This window comes from Leucoraja erinacea, chromosome 2, assembly GCF_028641065.1.
Source record: "Leucoraja erinacea ecotype New England chromosome 2, Leri_hhj_1, whole genome shotgun sequence".
Lineage (NCBI taxonomy): Eukaryota > Metazoa > Chordata > Chondrichthyes > Rajiformes > Rajidae > Leucoraja > Leucoraja erinaceus.
The window spans coordinates 119,686,895-119,709,823 of NC_073378.1; the positions used below are offsets into that span (position 1 = coordinate 119,686,895).

A 22,929-nucleotide genomic window follows, 5' to 3' on the forward strand; every position below is an offset into this window, starting at 1 on the left:
ATGTATGTCTGTGTAAAACGGCCCTTGCCTCAAACACAGCTTTTGTGTTAAGTTAATGAAAAAACAATAGGGAACAAGATGCTAATTTCCGAGTATGAAAATTACCATAACTTTTTTAATACTGAAGATATGAAAGTGAATTAGGTGTCAAATTAAAGTTTGTTTTATGCTGGGATAAATTACAGGCTTGATTTTTAACAAATGTGTGACATCCCTATACATTATATGTATAGAAATAGCCAAAGATGTTGGAATTAATATTTTCTGTCAGAAACCTTTTCACCTATTGCTTTCTCCCTCATGTCCACCTCCATCATCCCCATATATACCTGCACTTTTCACTTCAATGCCTTACTAGAGTGAGTTCCGCAAGCTCTTGGTCAAGAATTCTCTTCCTGGATTGTTCTTCCATCTTATATTATTATATATTATATATTATATATAAACCTCCTTCTTCCATCTCCGCAACATCGCCAAAATCAGACCCTCTCTCACACCTCCCGCTGCTGAAAGACTCGTCCAGGCCTTCATCTCCTCCTGACTGGACTACTGCAACTCACTTCTCCTTGGCATCAGCTCCACCTACATCAACCGACTCCAACTGGTCCAGAACGCAGCCGCCCGACTCATCACCCACACCAAATCCTGGCATCACATCACTCCAGTCCTCAAACAACTTCACTGGCTTCCCATCTCCCACCGGATCCTGGTCCTCACCTACAAAGCCCTCCACCATCTGGCCCCCCCATATCTCACTGACCTCCTCTCCCTCTACCAACCCTCACGGTCCCTCAGATCCACATCAGCCGGTCTCCTCTCCATCCACAAGTCCAACCTCCGCAGTTTTGGGGACAGAGCCTTCTCCAGGGCAGTTCCCAGGCTCTGGAACTCCCTCCCCCAACTGATCCGCAATTCCGTGTCCCTCACCATCTTCCAGTCCCATCTCAAGACCCACCTCTTCACCTCTGCCTATCCATAGCCCCAGGTCCCCCTCCCTTTTCATCTGTGCATGAATTGCCTCATATTGTGTTTTGAATTGAATTTTGTCTTTAATTTGTGTACTAGTCATGTCTCTACTATTTATTTCATTCCCCTTACATGTTTTTCCTCTACTTGCTAAATTTTTGTAAGGTGTCCTTGAGACTCTTGAAAGGCGCCCATAAATAAAATTTATTATTATAATAATTATTATTATTGGCCTCTAGTTCTGGTTTTATCCCATTTTTAAATTTCTTCTCTAAATCACAACCATTCATGTCCTGAAAAGCTTGGTCAACCATTAGACTTCAGACTTTTACTTTAGACAAACAGTATGGGAAGAGGCCCTTCGGCCCTTCGGCCCACCGAGTCCGTGCTGAACAGCGATCACTTGCACTATCCTACACACTGGGGACAATCTACAATTTACGGAAGCCAATTAACTTGCAAACCTGCATGTCTTTGGGAAGTGTGGGAAGAAACTGGAGCACCCGGGGAAAACCCATGCACACAGGGAGAACGTACAAACTCCGTACAGACAGCACCCGGTTCGAACCGGAGAGGTTGAGAAGGAGTTTCTTCCCAGAGGCCATTAGGGCTGTAAACTCCTATTTCACCAGGGACTAACTTTTACTGGACCACTCTACTGCTGTTTTTTTAAATTGCTGTTTTTTTCCTTTTTTCCTTCTGCCCACAATATTTAATATGTAAAAGAATAAGTGATTCTGTTCCATTCTGTTTGTAGTTTGTTTGGTTGTTTGTTTGTTTGTCTTTTTGCACAAAGTCCGCGAGCATTGCCACTTTTCATTTCACTGCACATCTCGTTTGTGTATGTGACGAATAAACTTGACTTGACTTGACTTGAACCCAAGTCTCCTGCGCTGCAAGGCAGCAACTCTACCACCCACTAGTTTGTCCAAACTTTGCAGGCAAAAATTACCTCTCCGCTCCATTTATATTTGTTTTGTAATTTCTCAAGTGAGTTCATGGCCATTTAATAGCACGTGGACCAAGACTGTCCACAATACACCCGGCAGCTTAGCCATGTTTAACGTTTTATCTCCGCTTTTCAATTGTCCACAAAAGAAATAAAGTATTTTTGTTTATTTTCTTTGCCATCAGTGGTCTCTTCAAGCTGTGACCAGAGTTCATTGGGAGAGAGATAAGTTGCTTTATTCCACTGACAATGCAAAACTTACCCTAGAATTCAGTAGTGTGAAAAGCACATGGTCAGGAGTAGTTTGTGCACGCCATTGAAGAACTTCAGCCAGAAACATAAACTAAAACAAGAACATAGCAATAACAGGTTTTTAAAAAAAGCAGACTTTTAGTTTAGTTTAGTTTACAGATACAGCACGGAAACTGGCCCTTCGGTCCACTGCGTCCACACCAAGGACCGATCGCCAGTTCACACTAGTTCCATGTTATCCGACTTTTGCAAGAAATCCCCAATTTACTATGGCCAATTAATCTGCAAACCCGCAGTCTTTTGGGATGAGGGTGGAGACCAGAGCACCTGGAGGAAACCCACGCGGTTGCAGGGAGAAGGCACAAACCCCCTACAGACAGCACCCGAGGCCAGGATTGAACCTGGGTCTCTTGCGCTCTGAGGCAGCGGGTCTATGAGAACACTGTGAGGTTATGGATATGGATAGGTCTTTATTCTCTGGAGCGCAGAAGGTTAAGGGGGGGCTTGATAGAGGTCTTTAAAATGATGAGAGGGATAGACAGAGTTGATGTGGACAAGCTTTTCCCTTTGAGAATAGGGAAGATTCAAACAAGAGGACATGACTTCAGAATTAAGGGACAGAAGTTTAGGGGTAACATGAGGGGGAACTTCTTTACTCAGAGAGTGGTAGCGGTGTGGAATGAGCTTCCAGTGGAAGTGGTGTCGGCAGGTTCATTGTTATCATTTAAAAATAAATTGGATAGGCATATGGATGAGAAGGGAATGGAGGGTTATGGTATGAGTGCAGGCAGGTGGGACTAAGGGAAAAAAGTTGTTCGGCACGGACTTGTAGGGCCGAGATGGCCTGTTTCCGTGCTGTAATTGTTATATGGTTATATGGTAACAAGATGCTAAGCTTGGTGTTGAAATCCAACTTGATTCATTGATCTAATTTATAAATACCCATGGGGGAAAAAAAAGGAAAAAAAAGGAAGTTGTACAGATAATGTAATATGTTAACATCATTTTTGTACCACTGTATTGTACTTACTTCTAATTTAATTAAAAAAAAGAAAAAGAAAAACTTTGTACAGATAGAGGTCACAAGCTCTGATGGTCCATCTCCTCTTTAAATCTAATCTAGCAAATGGGAATGTGCTTTACAATCATCTTGTAGACAAAAAAGTCAACATCGTAATAGTTGCAACCTCATGAGAAATACTGGTGTGAGACTATTTTAAACAGATGTACCTGAAGATTCAGCACGCCAATAGCAAATGCCAGAGAAGGTAAAGTAAGAAGCACAATGTATCAGAGCTCCACACAACATTAGTTAGTCTCTGGATTCTGGTCTTGAGTCGACTTTAGACGTGAAATGGCTGGTACAGATCAGCTCTATTACTGCAATCTATAAAGGGACTCAAGCTTAAAAAATAAATACATGACCAGCTAGCAGTCGCATAGACAGCTGTGGGAAATTCATCCATTACAATGGTCAGTTAGCTTTGTTTTGGCCATTCTAATGTACCTCCTTGAAACCCACCAGCAACGGACCACAAATGGAGATTATAATCTAGTAGAAATGAACCTCTGAGTGGCAGAATTGAGAGAAGGCACAAGGAACAGTGTTTAGCAATATCGTTTTGGCCGACTTGAGTGAGCAGAATCAAGAAAAAGAAAAGAAAACTTAAAGAGCAGAGAGTACAGCTTCGTAATGAAAATCAAAGACAAGAATTGGACAGGAAACATCTTTTCACCCTGCAATCTAATTAAGCAAGTCATTCCCTTCAACCCATTTGTCATACAGATTCAGATTCAGATTCAATTCCTTTACATCCTCTGTACTGTACAGAGTCATACATGTCTCTTCCTTTGCATCCTGTACAATTGTCCACATGCATCATGTTGCTCCCTACCCTCTGGACAAGTAATTCATTATAATTTCAGTATTAACACATTTCAAATTTGAATATGTGTTTATTTTGTCGGTATAATCATAATATTGCAATTCATATTTATTTAAATGTTTTTTAACGAGGAAAAAATATATATACGGTAAAAAATTAGTTTGATTTTAAAAACATTCTTGGACATTAAGGCCAAACATGTTAATTATTAGAAATGTCAAATGCAATTTAAAGTATTTTTCTAAATTGACTGGAATTGCTAAACGTTGGCTGATGAACTTTATTCAGTGAAGTCTAGTGCAACATCCCGAGTGCCAGTACTGGTGATTTCTAAGGTGCACAAAAATGCTGGAGAAACTCAGCGGGTGCAGTAGCATCTATGGAGCGAAGGAAATAGGCAATGTTTCGGCCCGAAACGTTGCCTATTTCCTTCGCTCCATAGATGCTGCTGCACCCGCTGAGTTTCTCCAGCATTTTTTGTGTACCTTCGATTTTCCAGTACCTGCACCTGCAGTTCCTTCTTAAACACTGGCTATTTCTAAGACTGAATAGCTGTGATCAGCCATGATCATATTGAATGGTGGTGCAGGCTCGAAGGACCGAATGGCCTACTCCTGCACCTAATTTCTATGTTTCTATGTCTCTATCATTATCTCATTTTGCACTATATTGTGTTTTTTTTTTAAGTTTATTGCACTTCTTGTTGTTTATGATGGTATCTACTGTGTATTGTGTTTACATACCCGTTGTGCTGCTGCAAATAAGAATATCATTGTTCCATTTTGGGACATAAGACAGCAAAACACTCTTGACTCTAATACTGGAAGAGAGTGATGCAGCTTGTCCTATTCCGACCGACATCACTTCTCTAGCCAGCACAGCACAGCACCTACTGCCAACACCCACCAAGCCCTTAACCCTACCATCTACTCATCACCATCCAACCCCACATAAAACCATCATCCCCAATCACCTCACCCCACCGCACATTCCCACAACACTGACCTACGGCAGGCCTGAAAGTTTCATCAATGTTAAAATATGTAATGTTGTCAATTTGCCTGGACTGCATGCAATCTTTCACTGCATCTCAGTACACATGACAATAATAATCCAATATCACTTTCATTTTTGTGTAAATTGAAGTCAAAGGCTGGAGGATATCAGCGGGTCAGTCAGCATCTGTGGAGGGTATGGGCGTACGACGAAGGGTCCCGACCAGAAACGTTGCCAACCCATTCCTCCCCAAATGCTGCCTGCCCCTCCAGAACTTTGTGTTTTGCTCTAAGATTTCCGCATCTGCAGTTCCTTGTGTGACCTTTCCACAGGACATAGATCTGTCAAAATTCAGTCTGACTCACCTTTCTACCTTGGTCGTTATCTTCAATCTGCCCTAGATCCCTTCCACTGGCCTGGGCGATTCTCTTTCCTGATACCAGATTTCCCACCATTACGGAAGCAGGGCCGATCTCTGCAGTGAACGTAAATATTGCAGGCAAATCATTTCAGCAAAAAGTAACCATCAAAGGATTAGCTGTATCTGCATCCTTAACACCAATACTTTATAGGTGGCATACTTTGTCAAAATATCTAGCGCACAATCATGGTAAGAATTGCACCTCCTAACAATATTTTATTTATTTTAATTGAAGCATTCCCATTACAATGTATTTTGCACACTCAAATACAAAACTGTATTAAAAGGAAAGAAAGGATATTCTACCCTATGTTACAGAGGAATCCCTTCAAGTATATTAATTATCCCTTCAAATATTTGTCATAGCATATAATTTTACACTGAGCTTATGAAAGCAAAGAAGATTACCTGGTTGTTTCTGCCTTGGTTTGGGCAGATTTATTACGCAAGTGTGTGGACACATTAACACATTGCAAGGATGGAGAGAACCTTCTAAAAAGCACTGTTTGGTTTCAGAGAGGTGTATGCCACCCAGAGGAGTTTTTGGAAGAGTATTAGCTGGTACCAGGGCCAAGCAGTAAACCCCTACTTGATGGATACCATCGATTGCCTTTAAAAAAATAATTGTTAAAATAAGTCCCAATACACATGCACTCTCGTCAATCATTGTCCTTATTGCTGAGTCACGCATGTTCAAATATTAAAGTATATTATCAGCATTACCAACATAATTTAATGAAAATAAGACACACAATGCTGGAGTAACTTGGAAGGACAGGCAGCATCTCTGGAGAGAAGCGTCAGAGACCCGCGTTCGATCCCGCCTACGGGTGCTTGTCTGTACGGAGTTTGTACGTTCTCCCCGCGACCTGCATGGGTTTTCTCCGAGATCTTTGGTTTCCTCCCACACTCCAAAGACGTACAGGTTTGTAGGTTAATCGGCTTGGTATAAATGTAAAATTGTCCCTAGTGTATGTAAGGTAGTGTCAATGTGCGGAGATCGCTGGCCGGTGTGGTTCGTTAGGTCGAAGGGCCTGTTTCCACGCTGTATCTCTATCAGAAGAAGGATCTCGCCCCAAAACATCACCTATTCCTTCTCTCCACATATGCTGCCTGTCCCGTTGAGTTACTCCAGCATTCTGTGTCTTTCTTCGGTGTAAATATACTTCGAATGGTATGTTAGCTTTCATTGCAAAAGGATTTGAGTATAGGAGCAGGGAGGTTCTACTGCAGTTGTACAGGGTCTTGGTGAGACCACACCTGGAGTATTGCGTGCAGTTTTTGGTCTCCAAATCTGAGGAAGGACATTATTGCCATAGAGGGAGTGCAGAGACGGTTCACCAGACTGATTCCTGGGATGTCAGGACTGTCTTATGAAGAAAGACTGGATAGACTTGGTTTATACTCTCTAGAATTTAGGAGATTGAGAGGGGATCTTATAGAAACTTACAAAATTCTTAAGGGGTTGGACAGGCTAGATGCAGGAAGATTGTTCCCGATGTTGGGGAAGTCCAGGACAAGGGGTCACAGCTTAAGGATAAGGGGGAAATCCTTTAAAACCGAGATGAGAAGAACTTTTTTCACACAGAGAGTGGTGAATCTCTGGAACTCTCTGCCACAGAGGGTAGTTGAGGCCAGTTCATTGGCTATATTTAAGAGGGAGTTAGATGTGGCCCTTGTGGCTAAGGGGATCAGGGGGTATGGAGAGAAGGCAGGTACGGGATACTGACTTGGATGATCAGCCATGATCATATTGAATGGCGGTGCCGGCTCGAAGGGCCAAATGGCCTACTCCTGCACCTAATTTCTATGTTTCTATGTTTCTATGCTTCTATGTAAACCAGCATCTGCAGTTCCTTCCTCCTACTTGAATGAAATCTATGCTGATGAAGGGTGACGAGGAGAGCATGTTTGATTTACTTTCATATAAATTGATTGCTATCATTGTTGCTATCATGGTTTATTTACACATGAGCATTTCTTTCATTAAAGTTTGCAATCTTAAAGTTAGGATTGAAGTATCCCATTGCAAAGATTGTGCAAACCACACCTCGGTTTCTCAACCAGCCACAAAGAACACTATGGCATTTGGATGACACTATAGTTGTAAATCTCAGGAATGGTGGTCAATATTGGAAATGTGATCAATATATTTGAAGAAGTCCTGGTTTCCAAGATAACCACTGGCCAATCCAGGTTAATGAAATAAAAAATGACATCCATAACAAAAAAAAAAGATGAACTTGTTGTAAATTAAACACTTGACAGAACAAGTGCAAGGGGAAAATATCCTTTCGAAGTCAAAGCAAGTGAAGTAAATGCCCGATGAGCAACAATGTCTAAGTCTCGCCAGCATAATTTGAAAGGATACCACTCAACAAGATCCAACAGATGAGCAACATTGGCAAAAAATATAACTGCAACAAAGGAAACATTTATGTGAAAACATTACTTGCATTTTTCCCCCCTTTATCTCTCCTGATCCGAAAGCCGTGAATCATGCTGGTGTGTAATTCCATGTGCATTTCCTTTGCAGGTGCAGCTTTACTAAAAGCCCAATTGCAAGTCATGCATCTGATTACTGGGTCTCATTGGACAATGTATTGATGGGGCCATCAAAAGCAAGTCCAATCCTGCTCTGATCCAATTTCCCACCATCTCATTCACAGAAATGACCACTGGACACATTGACAAACATAGAAACATAGAAAATAGGTGTAGGAGTAGGCCATTTGGCGCTTCGAGTCAGCACCGCCATTCAATATGATCATGGCTGATCTTCCAAAATCAGTAACCCGTTCCTGCTTTCTCCCCATATCCCTTGATTCCGTTAGCCCTAAGAACTAAGTTTAACTCTCTCTCTCTTGAAAACATCCAGTGAATTGGCCTCCACTCTCTTCTGTGGCAGAGAATTCCATCTGTGAATCTCCAACTTCTCCATCACAGAATCTGTGGATGAAGAAGTTTTTTTCTCATCTCAGTCCTAAATGGCCTACCCCTTATTCTTAAACTGTGAGTTCAACGAGTATTAAAGGAGTATTTTTGAACAGATGCATGATCTCCAACTCAATGAATGGATTCTCATTTGGCCTTTCACGAGGCTTAATGTCCCACCATATACCCATGATACACCATGAATCATTTCACATTTATTTACAATTATCGTTCTCCCTTTACCAGAGGCTATTAAATGTCAGCAATGTGTTTGCTGAACTTCAATCAAAAACAATTTTGGCGATGATCTTTACCTGAAGGACTCTACTCATCCATTGAAAGCTATCCTCCTCAGTAGAATCTGGTCTCTGTTCAGCAATGATTATGATCCTCTCGTCATGCAAAACAGTTATAGAAAACACAGCTATTCTGTTAACAGACAAAGATCAGAATCAAATTAAATGACCAGTACTGAAAGATTACAATGTGTAATCCAACAACAGTTATTTAATTTAAAAAAATCACTTCTAATTCATTTTGTATTATTAGTCCAACCTTAAACTGTGATAATTCCTTCATTTCTGGTCATAATTCATCTCTTCATTTAATTGACCATAATTTAACTCGTATGAATCAACGAGCAATTATGGCTTTTCACAAGGCTTAATGTACCACCATAAAGCCTGTTCCAAGCAGTACTGACATCTATAGTAATAAATTACTTCCAAGCTATTTATAATGATCGTTTTTATCATAGGCTAATATGACTGCAATTTCCTTTCCATATAACCAAATAACTATTACAGCACGGAAACAGGCCATCTCGACCCTTCTAGTCCGTGCTGAACACATATTCTCCCCTAGTCCCATATACCTGTGCTCAGACCATAACCTTCCATTCCCTTCCCGTCCATATAACTATCCAATTTATTTTTAAATGATAAAAACGAACCTGCCTCCACCACCTTCACTGGAAGCTCATTCCACACAGCTACCACTCTCTGAGTAAAGAAGTTCCCCCTCATGTTACCCCTAAACTTCAGTCCCTTCATTCTCAAGTCATGTCCTCTTGTTTGAATCTTCCCTACTCTCAGTGGGAAAAGCTTTTCCACGTCAACTCTGTCTATCCCTCTCATCATTTTAAAGACCTCTATCAAGTCCCCCCTTAACCTTCTGCGCTCCAAAGAATAAAGACCTAACTTGTTCAGCCTTTCTCTGTAACTTAGTTTCTTAGGGAATTTTTATATACGTAACTAAAATGTGACTCGTGTAGATGGGACAAGTTGTGGGTGTGGGCAAGCTGGGCCAAAGGACCTGTTTCCATGCTGTAACATATATATTTTTGAACCTTTTCAGTTAATAATAAAAGTTTAATAAATGCCTAAAAGATTTGATATCCATTTCCTGAATAACATGGATATAATGATTAAAAGATCAAATAAACATTAATTTAGAATTATAATATATTCAATTTTATCACACAGTGTTTTTTGTTCTATCACGATAAAGCCAAAGCTTTGAAGCAAAGTTTTGATCAAATTGATTGAGGTGTTTTGAAGAGGAGACAGAGGATTGATCAGGTGGATGTTGTCTACATAGGCTATTGCAAGGTGCCGCATGGTAGGACAATCCTGAAAGTTGGAATACATGGGATCCATGGCAAATCAGAGACACCATTGAGTTAGTGACAGAGTAGTGGTGGATTTGTGCTTTTCAGATTGGATGAATTACTGGTCCTTTGTGCTAATTAGTGGCGTAGTGGTGTACCACAGGGATCAGTACTGGGTCCTTTACTATTCTTCACACATTTACAGGTGGGCAGACATGAAGAAGGTATAAGGCTGCGGCTTTGTCTATAGGAGTTGGGACATCATGTGACAGATGTACAAATCATTGGTTAGGCCGCATTTGCAGTATGGTATGCAGTTCTGGGCACCACAATCTTGGAAGGACGAGATGCTCCATATCCCCTAATTTCCAATGGATTGGAAAGGTTCATAGGTGTATGGGACAAATATGAGCAGGTGGGACTAATGTATATGGGGCATCTTGGTTAGCATGGACAAGTTGGGCCAAAGGGCCTGTTTCAGCACAGTATGACTGTAAGAACCAAACCAGCAAACACTCGGTGGAATGCAAGATGACCCTGAGATGGTTGTTATCCCATCTCATTTCAGGAAAGAAAACTGCAGTTATATTCTGTTAAAACAAGTTGACAGACACCTTATTGAATTTATAGACATTTGATTTTTCTCAGCCAATTTTTTTTCCCCAAATCGATAATTAAACTTATGGCATGCAACAGTTAAATCTAACACCAGTTTTTCATACTTAGTTCACCACCAAATACCCACAAAATCAAAATGTTTCCAATACGAAATGCACAATTTGTGCCATCACTCATTATTTGGTCTCAACGGGGAACAGCTTGAAGGATCAACTCCTGATACGTTGTGCAAGCCAGGCACAGACACAGACCTTCCTCTATAGACGAACTTCATTGGTTCCACTGCCAGTGCCGTTGCCACGATGTCATCTGCATTGTGCCGCCGCCCACTGACCACCATTAGACCGTCCATCTTCCCCACCACAAAGACCATTCCTCCAGGGCCAACAAAGCCCAAGAGTCCAGTTCGGACAAACGGATATTCACTGACTGGAGCCCCGGAGCTCAGAATGGGGAACATCTGGAGCAGGAGATAAATGGAGAGGAATCAATGAAACAGGTAGCAGACATTGAGAAATTGCAAATGACAAGAAAATCACACAAAATAATTCCCCAAACTAGAATAATTCAGGCACAACTTCAGGTCCAAAAGTGGAATCTGCCCTTTATGAAATTCATTACTTCATGCATCATGTGCACAGCGACCTAAAATACTGTTACAGTATTTTCAAATTGGTTTCAAAAATTGAAACAAGATTAATATTTGGTTTAATCTCATAATGTTGAAGTTTTATATTATTTTTAATCACAGAATAACTGGCGGAATAGTGAGTTAAAGCTAAAGGCACAAGGAATTGCTGATGCTAGTTTACAAAAGAAAACACAAAGAGCTGTGGTCATGCAGCACCTCTGGAGAACCCGGATAGGCAACGTTACGGTGTGGGACCTTTCTTCAGTCTGAACAGTGAGTTAAAGCTGCTGCATTCATGGTATTTAATGTACCCCTACAGAATTTTACTGACAGACTTGTTTGTTTGTTACAGACCATCACCATTGTGCGATCAGTTGTGGAGGACATAATGGGCAGGAAATCCATCTCCAGCCAGTGGCATTAAATACGCCATATAGCCATATGGCTTATGAAAGTGATTTCACTGAAGACAAGGCAATTAAGTTTGCAGGCAGAAGTTCAAGTTCAAGTGAGTTTATTGTCATGTGTCCCTGTATAGGACAATGAAATTCTTGCTTTGCTTAAGCACACAGAAAATAGTAGGCATTTACTCCAAAACAGATAAATGTGTCCATATACCATAATATAAATATATTCACACATGAATAAATAAACTGGTAAAGTGCAAATAACAGAAAGTGGTTATTAATAATCAGAGTTTTGTCCGAGCCAGGTTTAAGAGCCTGATGGCTGTGGGGAAGTAGCTATTCCTGAACCTGGTTGTTGCAGTCTTCAGGCTCCTGTACCTTCTACCTGAAGGTAGCAGGGAGATGAGTGTGTGGCCAGGATGATGTGGGTCTTTGATGATACTGCCAGCCTTTTTGAGGCAGCGACTGCGATAAATCCCCTCGATGGAAGGAAGGTCAGAGCCGATGATGGACTGGCCAGTGTTTACTACTTTTTGTAGTCTTTTCCTCTCCAGGGCGCTCAAATTGCCGAACCAAGCCACGATGCAACCGGTCAGCATGCTCTCGACTGTGCACCTGTGGAAGTTAGAGAGAGTCTTCCTTGACAATCCGACTCTCCGTAATCTTCTCAGGAAGTAGAGGCGCTGATGAGCTTTTTTGATAATTGCGTTAGTGTTCTCGGACCAGGAAAGATCTTCAGAGATGTGCACACCCAGGAATTTGAAGTTCTTTCAACCATCGACCCGTTGATATAAATGGGGCTGTGGGTCCCCCTCCTACTCCTTCCAAAGTCCACAATCAGTTCCTTGGTTTTGCTGGTGTTGAGGGCCAGGTTATTGCGCTGGCACCATATGGACAGTTGCTCGATCTCCCTTCTATACTCTGACTCATCCCCATCAGTGATACGCCCCACAATAGTGGTGTCGTCAGCGAACTTGATGATGGAGTTCGCACTGTGGTTCGCTACGCAGTCATGGGTATAGAGTGAGTACAGCAGGGGGCTGAGCACGCAGCCTTGAGGTGCTCCCGTGCTGATTGTTATCGAGGCTGACATATTCCCACCAATACGAACAGACTGTGGTCTGTGAATGAGGAAGTCGAGGATCCAGTTGCAGAGGGATGCGCAGAGACCCAGTTCTGCGAGTTTGGTAACCAGTTTGGAGGGGATGATTGTGTTGAATGCCGAGCTGTAATCGATGAATAACAGCCTGACATATGATTTTTTGTTGTCCAAGTGGTCCAGTGCGGAGTGGAGAGCCAGCGAGATCGCATCCACCGTTGATCTGTTGTGGCGGTACGCGAACTGCAGTGGGTCCAGGTTTTTGTCGAGGTAGGAGTTGATTTGCTCCATGATCAGCCTCTCAAAGCACTTCATCACCACCGACGTTAGTGCCACTGGTCGATAGTCATTGAGGCACGTCACCTTACTCTTCTTGGGCACCGGTATAATTGATGCCCTTTTAAAGCAGGTGGGGACCTCAGACCTCAGAAGTGAGAGGTTGAAAATGTCCGTAAAAACTCCAGCCAGTTGGTCCGCACAGGTTTTTAGAACACGACCGGGTATACCATCAGGACCAGGTGCTTTTCGGGGGTTCACCCTCTGAAGGATTTCCTGACATCGGCCTCTGTGACTGAGACTGAAATGCCATCACAGCGAATGGGGGATCGGGAAGGCACATCAGTATTCTCCCTGTCAAAGCGTGCGTAAAACGCATTGAGCTCGTCAGGGAGTGATGTTACACCGACATTCGAGCTGCCTCCTGGTTTCGCCTTGTAGGAGGTGATTGCATTCAGGCCCCGCCACAGCTGCCGAACATCTGTCTCATCCTCCAGTTTGGAGCAGAAGTCCCTTTTGGCCTTTTTGATGGCCTTACCAAGGTCGTATCTGGACTTCATGTAGGCCACTGTATCATCGGAAGTGAATGCCCTGTGTCTGGACTTCAGGAGAGTGCGGATCTCAAAGTTCATCCAAGGTTTCTGATTGGGAAACACTCGGAAGGTTTTTGTAGGGATGCAGTCCTCCACACATTTCTTTACGAAGTCTGTAACGACTGTGGCGTATTCGTTCAAGTCCGTTGCCGAGTCCTTGAACATTGCCCAGTCTACAGACTCCAAACAGTCCTGGAGTTGTTCCTCTTCCCCCCCCCCCCCCCCGACCAGCTCTGTACTGTCCTCACTTCTGGGGGTGCGCTCTTCAATTGCTGCCTGTAGGCAGGAAGAAGCAGCACCGCGGTATGGTCGGACTTACCGAAGTGAGGGCGAGGGATAGAACGATAGGCATTCTTGATGGTGGTGTAGCAGTGGTCGAGGGTGTTAGGTCCTCTGGTGCAGCAGGAGACATGTTGGTGGAAGTTGGGGAGTGATTTCTTGAGGTTCGCCTTATTGAAGTCCCCAGCAATGGTGGTAAATGCCTCGGGGTAAGACGTCTGGTGTTTGTTGACCACGGCGTGCAGCTCCTCCAGTGCCAGACGGACGTCTGCCTGGGGTGGGATGTAGACCGCGGTCAGGATAACGGAGGTGAATTCTCTCGGGAGGTAGAAGGGACGGCACTTCACCGCCAGATGTTCGAGGTGTGGAGAGCAGGAGTTGGACAGGACTGCCACGTCTGAGCACCACGCAGAGTTGACCATGAGGCAGACGCAGAATACAATATGACTACAAACCGCAATTAATACCACCAACTGAGATGAAATTCTGGTGGAATGCATTGAGGACAGAATGACTTGACATCTATCTTCCACTTCACTTCACAATTTATAGAGAAGATTTTAGTTTAGTTTAGTTTTATTTTAGTGGGGTACAGTGAAAAGCGTTTTGGTGCATGTGAACCAGTAGCAAAAAGACTATACATGATTACAATCAAGCCGTCCACAGTGTACAGATACATGATAAAGGGAATAACACTCCAAAGTCCGATTAAAGATAGTCCAAGGTTCTTCAATGAGGTAGATGATAGCTCAGGGCTGCTCTCTAGTTGTTGGTTCAGTTGCCTGATAACAGCTGGGAAGAAACTGCCTCAGAGTCTGGAGGGATTCGTGTTCACGCTTCTGTACCTCTTGCCTGAGAGGAGAGAAGAGGGAGTGACCGGGGTGAGACTAGTTCTTGATCATGCTGTTAACCTTGCTGAGGCAGTGTGAAGTGTAAATGGAGTCAATGGAAGGGACATTGGTTTGTGTGATGGTCTGGACTATGCCCATAATTCTCTGCAATTTCTTGCAGTCTTGGATGGAGCTGTTCAAAAAACATGCTGGGATGCATCCCGATAAAATGCTTTCCACGGCGCATGTGTAGAAGTTGGTGAGAGTTGTCGGGGACGTGCCAAACTTCCTAAGTCTTCTAAGGAAGTAGAGGCATTGGTTTGCTTTCTTGTCAATTGATAAGAAGAACTTCAATCGTTATGTCACCATCTAGAAGGTGTGGTTGTTATGGTTTATTTCTCTGCTTGATGACGACACAGAGGAGCAGAAGACATCAAAGACCAAGTTGACCTCAGTCAATGTTTTAAGCAGCAAACTATTTATGGTGTTATGTTTGAATTATTTTTCAAGAAGCAAGACGTGCAGGCAAGGTTTCTTTTATGTAGAGAGTGGGGACAGCCTGAAACACATTGCCGGGGGGTGGTAGTGGAAGCAGATGTAGTTTTGGCATTTAAGAGGCTTATAGAAAGGCACATGGATATGCAGGGAATGGAGGGATATGGATCATAGAAACATAGAAAATAGGTGCAGGATTAGGCCAATTGGCCCTTCGAGCCAGCACCGCCATTCAATATGATCATGGCCGATCATCCAAAATCAGTACCCCGTTCCTGTTTTTCCCCAGACATTGAGGATGAAGGGCCTGGTCATGAGCTGTACTGTTTGGGGACGGTGGCATTGGGCGAGTATCATGACCTATCTTGTGCAGGCTGAGGGGATCAGTTTAACACGGTATCATGATTTGTTCAGACATTGTGAATCAAATGGCCTGTTCACGTGCTGTACTGTCCATTGTTCTCCAAAGCAAGAGCAAGATAGGGAGAAAACTGCAAAGCAGCCGCATTTTCAGACTTATTTTCTTCTGAAGGTTAATCTTCTGCAACACTAAAATTATTATTCACTCCAAATCTACTTTCCAATCTACTTAGCCGGTGGTCCCTCTCGTCCTCCCAGGCCCATGCCACCATCCCCAAACAGGACAGCTCGTGAAGAGGCCCAAGTTAAACTGATCTCCTCCGCCTTCACGTGACGCACCCCTCAACTGAATGGAACTGGCCCAATCAATGGGCCTCTGACCTGCTGGGCCAGCAACCTTCATGCAAACATAGACCAGCAACCAGGAGAAGGTGGGGTGACCCACGATCGCCGGACCAATGACAAATCTCTTTCCACTGTCCGCAACAGTATAATCCTCCAAAGAAGGAAAAAAAAGGAGACACATTTTTGTACCTCAAAAGTGTTCTTCGTCATCCCTGATAGACCATAGTAGGAAGTACCCGCAGCGATGGAGCAGACACAGAGTTCACCGATTTCATCAGTTCTGCAGAGCAAAGGGATTCCTTCCGGTCTTACCACACACATCACAGCTGTAGAAAAACAGACGTGACATTAATTCAACACAACTTGCAATAAAGGGCCTGTCCCACTTGCCGATTTTTTCGGCGACTGCTGGCGTCATTGACTGACGTATCAGGGTCACCGAACGATTTTGAATATTTCAAAATCCAGTGGCGACAAAAAAAAAGTTGCGACACTTGAGGAGACACCGCCCGTCAATACGTCGTCACGATGCATCACGTCGCGTCACCACACCATCATGCTGCATCACGCCGTGTCACCGCACCGTCATAGAAACATAGAAACATAGAAATTAGGTGCAGGAGTAGGCCATTCGAGCCTGCACCGCCATTCAATATGATCATGGCTGATCATCCAACTCAGTATCCCGTACCTGCCTTCTCTCCATACCCCCTGATCCCCTTAGCCACAAGGGCCACATCTAACTCCATGTCACGCCATGCCACATCACGCCATGTCACCGCACCGTCATGCCACATCACGCCATGTCACCGCACCGTCATGCTGCATCACGCCACGTCACCGCACCGTCATGCCACATCACGCCATGTCACCGCACCGTCATGCCACATCACGCCATGTCACCGCACCGTCATGCTGCATCACGCCATGTCACCGCACCGTCATGCCACATCACCCCATGTCACCGCACCGTCATGCTGCATCACGCCATGTCACCGCACCGTCATGCTGCATCACGCCATGTCACCGCACCGTCATGCCACATCACGCCATGTCACCGCACCGTCATGCTGCATCACGCCACGTCACCGCACCGTCATGCCACATCACGCCATGTCACCGCACCGTCATGCTGCATCACGCCATGTCACCGCACCGTCATGCCACATCACGCCATGTCACCCGCACCGTCATGCCACATCACGCCACGTCACCGCACCGTCATGCCACATCACGCCATGTCACCGCACCGTCATGCTGCATCACGCCATGTCACCGCACCGTCATGCCACATCACGCCATGTCACCGCACCATCATGCTGCATCACGCCATGTCACCGCACCGTCATGCTGCATCACGCCATGTCACCGCACCGTCATGCTGCATCACGCCATGTCACCGCACCGTCATGCCACATCACGCCATGTCACCGCACCGTCATGCTGCATCACGCCACGTCACCGCACCGTCATGCCACATCACGCCATGTCACCCCACACCGTCATGCTGCATCACGCCATGTCACCGCACCGTCATGCTGCATCACGCCATGTCACCGCACCGTCATGCTGCATCACGCCATGTCACCGCATCACGCAAACACCGCACCGTCATGCCGCATCACGCCGCGACACCGCACCGTCATGCCACATCACGCCATGTCACCGCACCGTCATGCCACATCACGCCATGTCACCGCACCGTCATGCTGCATCACGCCATGTCACCGCCCGTCATGCTGCATCACGCCACGTCACCGCACCGTCATGCCACATCACGCCATGTCAACCGCACCGTCATGCTGCATCACGCCATGTCACCGCACCGTCATGCTGCATCACGCCATGTCACCGCACCGTCATGCTGCATCACGCCATGTCACCGCATCACGCCGCGACACCGCACCGTCATGCCGCATCACGCCGCGACACCGCACCGTCATGCCACATCACGCCATGTCACCGCACCGTCATGCCACATCACGCCCATGTCACCGCACCGTCATGCTGCATCACGCCATGTCACCGCACCGTCATGCCACATCACGCCATGTCACCGCACCGTCATGCCACATCACGCCATGTCACCGCACCATCATGCTGCATCACGCCATGTCACCACACCGTCATGCTGCATCACGCCATGTCACCGCATCACGCCGCGACACCGCACCGTCATGCCACATCACGCCGCGACACCGCACCGTCATGCCGCATCACGCCGCAACTTTTTCGGTGGCCTGAATCGTCAGTCAATTATGCCGACAGTTAATGTATGATATGATGTTACTGTATATTCAAACCATATTTACATACAACTACAATAGAATCCATACGGTTTCCTTGACTTTATTTTCTTTTAGTAAGTACACAACTGACAGAACATGAGACAACTGCAGAATGAGGTAACACTGCTACGTATACAAATCAATTTGAGAAAATGTCACCACTACAACAAAGAGTTTTGTAATCATAAACAGAAAAGCTGCAGGTTGGGCAACATCCATTAATAGAGGGAAACTTCTCTTACTGAATCAGTCAAAGATCAGAGCCACAGTTTGAAGGCTTTTCATCAGATTTTGACATTTGAAGGCTTTTTAGTTTGGTTTATTTTAGAGATACAGTGCCGAAACAGGCCCTTCGGACAACGACCAGTGATCATCCCATACACTAACACTGTCCTATACACTGGGGACAATTTACAATCTTTACCGAAGCCAAGTGCCCAACAAACCTGTACGTCTTTGGAATGTGGGAGGAAACCGGAGAAATCAGGGAAAGCCCACGGGGAGAAGGTACAAACACTGTACGGACAGCATCCATAGTCAGGATGTAACCCAGGTCTCTGGCACTGTAAAGGGCCTGTCCCACTTGGCGATTTTTTCGGCAACTGATGAGGGTCGCCAAAAGATTTTGAACATTTCAAAATCCAGCGGCGACAAAACAAATGTTGCAACACTTGAAAAAACACCGCGTGTCATAAGTCATCACGCCGCGTCACGCTGTAAATCTTTCGGTGACCTGATACGTCAGTCAATGATGCCGGCAGTTGCCGGAAAAAATCTGCAAGTGGGACAGGCCCTTTAGGCAGCAACTCTACCACTACTACACCACGCTGCCCTTCTCTTTTTATTCATTCTGGAATTCAAGCATCGCTGTCAATGGCTGCATTTACCGGTAACCCATGCATTACAGCTGTCGTGTAACGAGAATTCGCCCTTACAGTCTACACAAGTCACTGTTGAAAAGTTAAGATGTGGGGGGGAAAAAATTGGCTCTTGTAGAATTTCTATGGGAAAATAAACGTAAATAAATTATTTTCTCGAGGCCTGCGCGGATGATGCGGTTTTGTTTTATGGAGAATTCCAATTTGCACAAATACAACACCCTCTAATGCAGGGGACATCTCTTTCATCCTTTGCAATTGTTTTTGGGAAGGCAATAATGATTTATCTTTTTCAACTGCTCCAATCCTCCTGTACAGCCTCCTGAGGCTTTATAAGGCACTGGTCAGACTACATTTGCAGTATTGTGAGCAGTTTTAGGCCACATATCTGAGGAAGGATGTGTGGCATTGGAGAGGCACCCGAGGAGGTTTACGATAATGATCCCAGGAATAATTGGGTTAACATATGATGAGCATTTGACGACACTGGGCCTGTACTCATTGGAGTTTAGAAGGATAAGGAGGGACCCCATTGAAATTTACTGAACAGTGAAAGGTCTGGATAGAGTGGATGTGGAGAGGATGCTTCCACTAGTGGGAGAATCTAGGACCAGGGCCCATAGCCTCAGAATAAAAGGATGTACCTTTAGAAAGGAGATGAGGAGGAATTTATTTCATCAGCGGGTGGTGAATCTGTGGATTTATTGCCACAGACAGCTGCGGAGGCCAAGTCAATGGATATTTTTAAGGCAGACATTGAGAGATTCTTGATTAGTAAGATTGTCAGGGATTATGGGGAGAAGGCAGGAAAATGGGCTGAAACGGAAAGATAGATCAGTCATGATTGAATGGCGGAGTAGACTTGATGGGTCGATTGGCCTAATCCTGCTCCTATAACATGAACATATTAACTTATTTAGCAGCTAATTGTGACCTTTCTGTGTGTCTATTTCTGATAATATTGGCCAAATAAATATGTCACAAAATGGAGGATCTCTGCATATGCAAAGCCTGCTTGTCCTCTTTCTGTGAAAAGCTGCAAAGCCATGAGTTTCATGGCTCCAGGTTGTCTGGACCCTGGGATGAAATCAAGCACAGGGTGATGTCCAGATGTCCCCTCTATTGTTAATTTGTATGAGGGTTTTGCAGAAAGAGCTGAGCTGGGTTGCAAATGCATGATTAGGATTGGTTATAGAATGGGGTGTTGTAAAACTATTGTTAATTATGTTGCAGAGTGTTTGCACTGTTATCTTGTGATTGGCCAAAGTATGGGGCCTTGTTCAAATTGTTTATACTACCTGGGGAAATGTTTCTTTACTTTGGTGAACTGTCTTCCAACTAGAACCTTCTGTGGAAACAATGTAATGGGGTACTTTGTGATTGGGTTAGGGAACTGTCAGTAAATGTATTAGATTATCTTTATTTGTGATTGGCTTGTAGGGGTTCCCCCCCCCCCCCCCCCCCCCCCCCCCCCCCCCATGTGTATTTTCACGCCATGGGTCCGATACAGTATAAAAGAGGGGACACCACATGGATCGAGGTCGATCATCTGGAGGTGCACTTGGGACTGTGTTGACTGTCTGGAGGTGCCTATTCGCACGAGGCTGAAGGGCTTGGATGAGTAGAGATGAGGATCGGACCCACGGTGTTGGTTAAGTATCGTATAGGAAGTTTGTTTGTGAGTTAGTTGACCAAGCCAGTGTTTTACTGAACTAGACTAACGGGGTGAGCTTTAGGAGCATAATTACATTTCCACAAAAGCACATTTAAACCAAGTTTAAAATCCAGGGTTGTGTTTAAACCAATATCCCTTTCATTCCCTAGCCCTATTATGTTAGTGGGGCTTAGTACCCCCTGACGGTTATCAATAGTGTCTATATATGGCAAAAGAAATGTACTCTTTACATTGTACGTATACAAATGTATTACACAGGGAATTTCATCCCTTCGGAATAGTTACACAGTTAATCAGTTGTAACTCTCAGCAATTTGGTTGATGTAATAGCAAGAAGTGCATAAGGAATATTATATAGGATTGTATCAGGGTGTGAGAAATAGACAATAGACAATAGGTGCAGGAGAAGGCCATTCGGCCCTTCGAGCCAGCACCGCCATTCAATGTGATCATGGCTGATCATCCACAATCAGTACCTCGTTCCTGCCTTCTCCCCATATCCCCTGACTCCGCTATCTTTAAGAGCCCTATCTAGCTCTCTCTTTAAATTATCCAGAGAACCTGCCTCCACCGCCCTCTGAGGCAGAGAATTCCACAGACTCACAACTCTCTGTGTGAAAAAGTGTTTCCTCATCTCCGTTCTAAATGGCTTACCCCTTATTCTTAAACTGTGGCCCCTGGTTCTGTACTCCCCCAACATCGGGAACACGTTTCCTGCCTCTAGCGTGTCCAAACCCTTAATAATCTTATATGTTTCAATAAGATCACCTCTCATCCTTCTAAATTCCAGAATGTACAAGCCCAGCTGCTCCATTCTCTCAGCATATGACAGTCCCGCCATCCCGGGAATTAATCTTGTGAACCTACATTACACTCCCTCAATAGCAAGAATGGCCTTCCTCAAATTTGGAGATCAAAACTGCACACAATACTCCAGGTGTGGTCTCACTGGGGCCCTGTACAACTGCAGGGCCGATACTCAACTCCTCTTGTTATGAAGGCCACCAACATGCCTTTTTCTTTCTTCACTGCCTGCTGTACCTGCATGCTTACTTTCATTGACTGATGAACAATGATCCCATTGTACTTCCCCTTTTCCCAGCTTGACACCATTTAGATAATAATCTGCCTTTCTATTTTTGTTACTAAAGTGGATAACCTCACATTTATCCACATTAAACTGCATCTGCCATGCATCTGCCCACTCACCCAACCTACCCAAGTCACCCTGCATCCTCATAGCATCCTCCTCACAGTCACACTGCCACCCAGCTTTGTGTCATCTGCAAATTTGCTAATGTTCCTTGTAATCCCTTCATCTAAATCATTAATATATATTGTAAATAGCTGCTGCTCCAGCACCGAGCCTTGCGGTACCCCACTAGCGTTGGTTTGCTAAAATGCAAACCTAATCTTCTGAAATCCTTTCAGAAAGTGATTCAAGTAGCAGATCAAAGCCATCTGATTTTCAGAACGCATTGAGATGGAATGCCCCCTTGTCATTGCGAAATAGGATTATTACAAAATTAACATCAAAGTAAATATTGATAAATAATTAATAAATACACAAATAAGGAAGAGATGTATCTAAGGAAGGCAGTGACTAATAATCCATCTCATGCCTGAAGTACTAACTAAAGCAGCAAACTGTAACTGGGCCAGCTAGACTTGAACAGGAGCACACAAATTTAAACAAACGAGCAACTGAGTTGATTTGAGATCCGGACAAGTGTGATCTAGTAAACACTGAAACAGTGGCAACCGAGGAATAGGAAAAAGGAGCTGTAAGTGATTATCACTCTGCCGACATGAAGCTGTTATTAGTGTAAATGGGTTAATTAAAAGCTCCTCGACAAATTGAAACCTTTTCAAACTATCTCAAAACGGTTATTTTAACACTGCAAATTATGGCTGGATAAAGTAATTGAAGCAGTGTATCTTTGAACAGATACTAATAAACGGGAAGACACCCATAGAATTGGATCCACTAAGACTCTGTCACAAATAGGGCCATGTCTGAGCCCTTTCGAGAATCTGAGCATTAAATGGAGCAATGTTATGGGAGAGAAGCCATATGGCTCTCTCCCATAACACGTATCACTCTATGACTCTCAGGAAAAATAGATCAGCCATGATCAAATG

At 44.3% G+C, this 22,929-nt stretch overlaps 1 protein-coding gene across 5 annotated transcripts in view; it reads right to left on the reverse strand.

Annotated features, from left to right (window-relative positions):
- Nucleotides 1-22,929, reverse strand: part of LOC129714836 (disco-interacting protein 2 homolog C) — a 540,592-nt gene that overhangs the window by 91,116 nt on the left and 426,547 nt on the right. For all 5 annotated transcript variants that reach the window (XM_055664689.1, XM_055664698.1, XM_055664678.1 and 2 more), the window contains 6 exons: nt 16,136-16,272; nt 10,883-11,091; nt 8,719-8,833; nt 5,879-6,080; nt 5,415-5,524; nt 2,178-2,258 (listed from right to left, as the gene is read on the reverse strand). In XM_055664689.1, the coding sequence (XP_055520664.1) occupies nt 2,178-2,258; nt 5,415-5,524; nt 5,879-6,080; nt 8,719-8,833; nt 10,883-11,091; nt 16,136-16,272 (854 nt within the window). The remainder of the gene's footprint in view (nt 1-2,177; nt 2,259-5,414; nt 5,525-5,878; nt 6,081-8,718; nt 8,834-10,882; nt 11,092-16,135; nt 16,273-22,929) is intronic.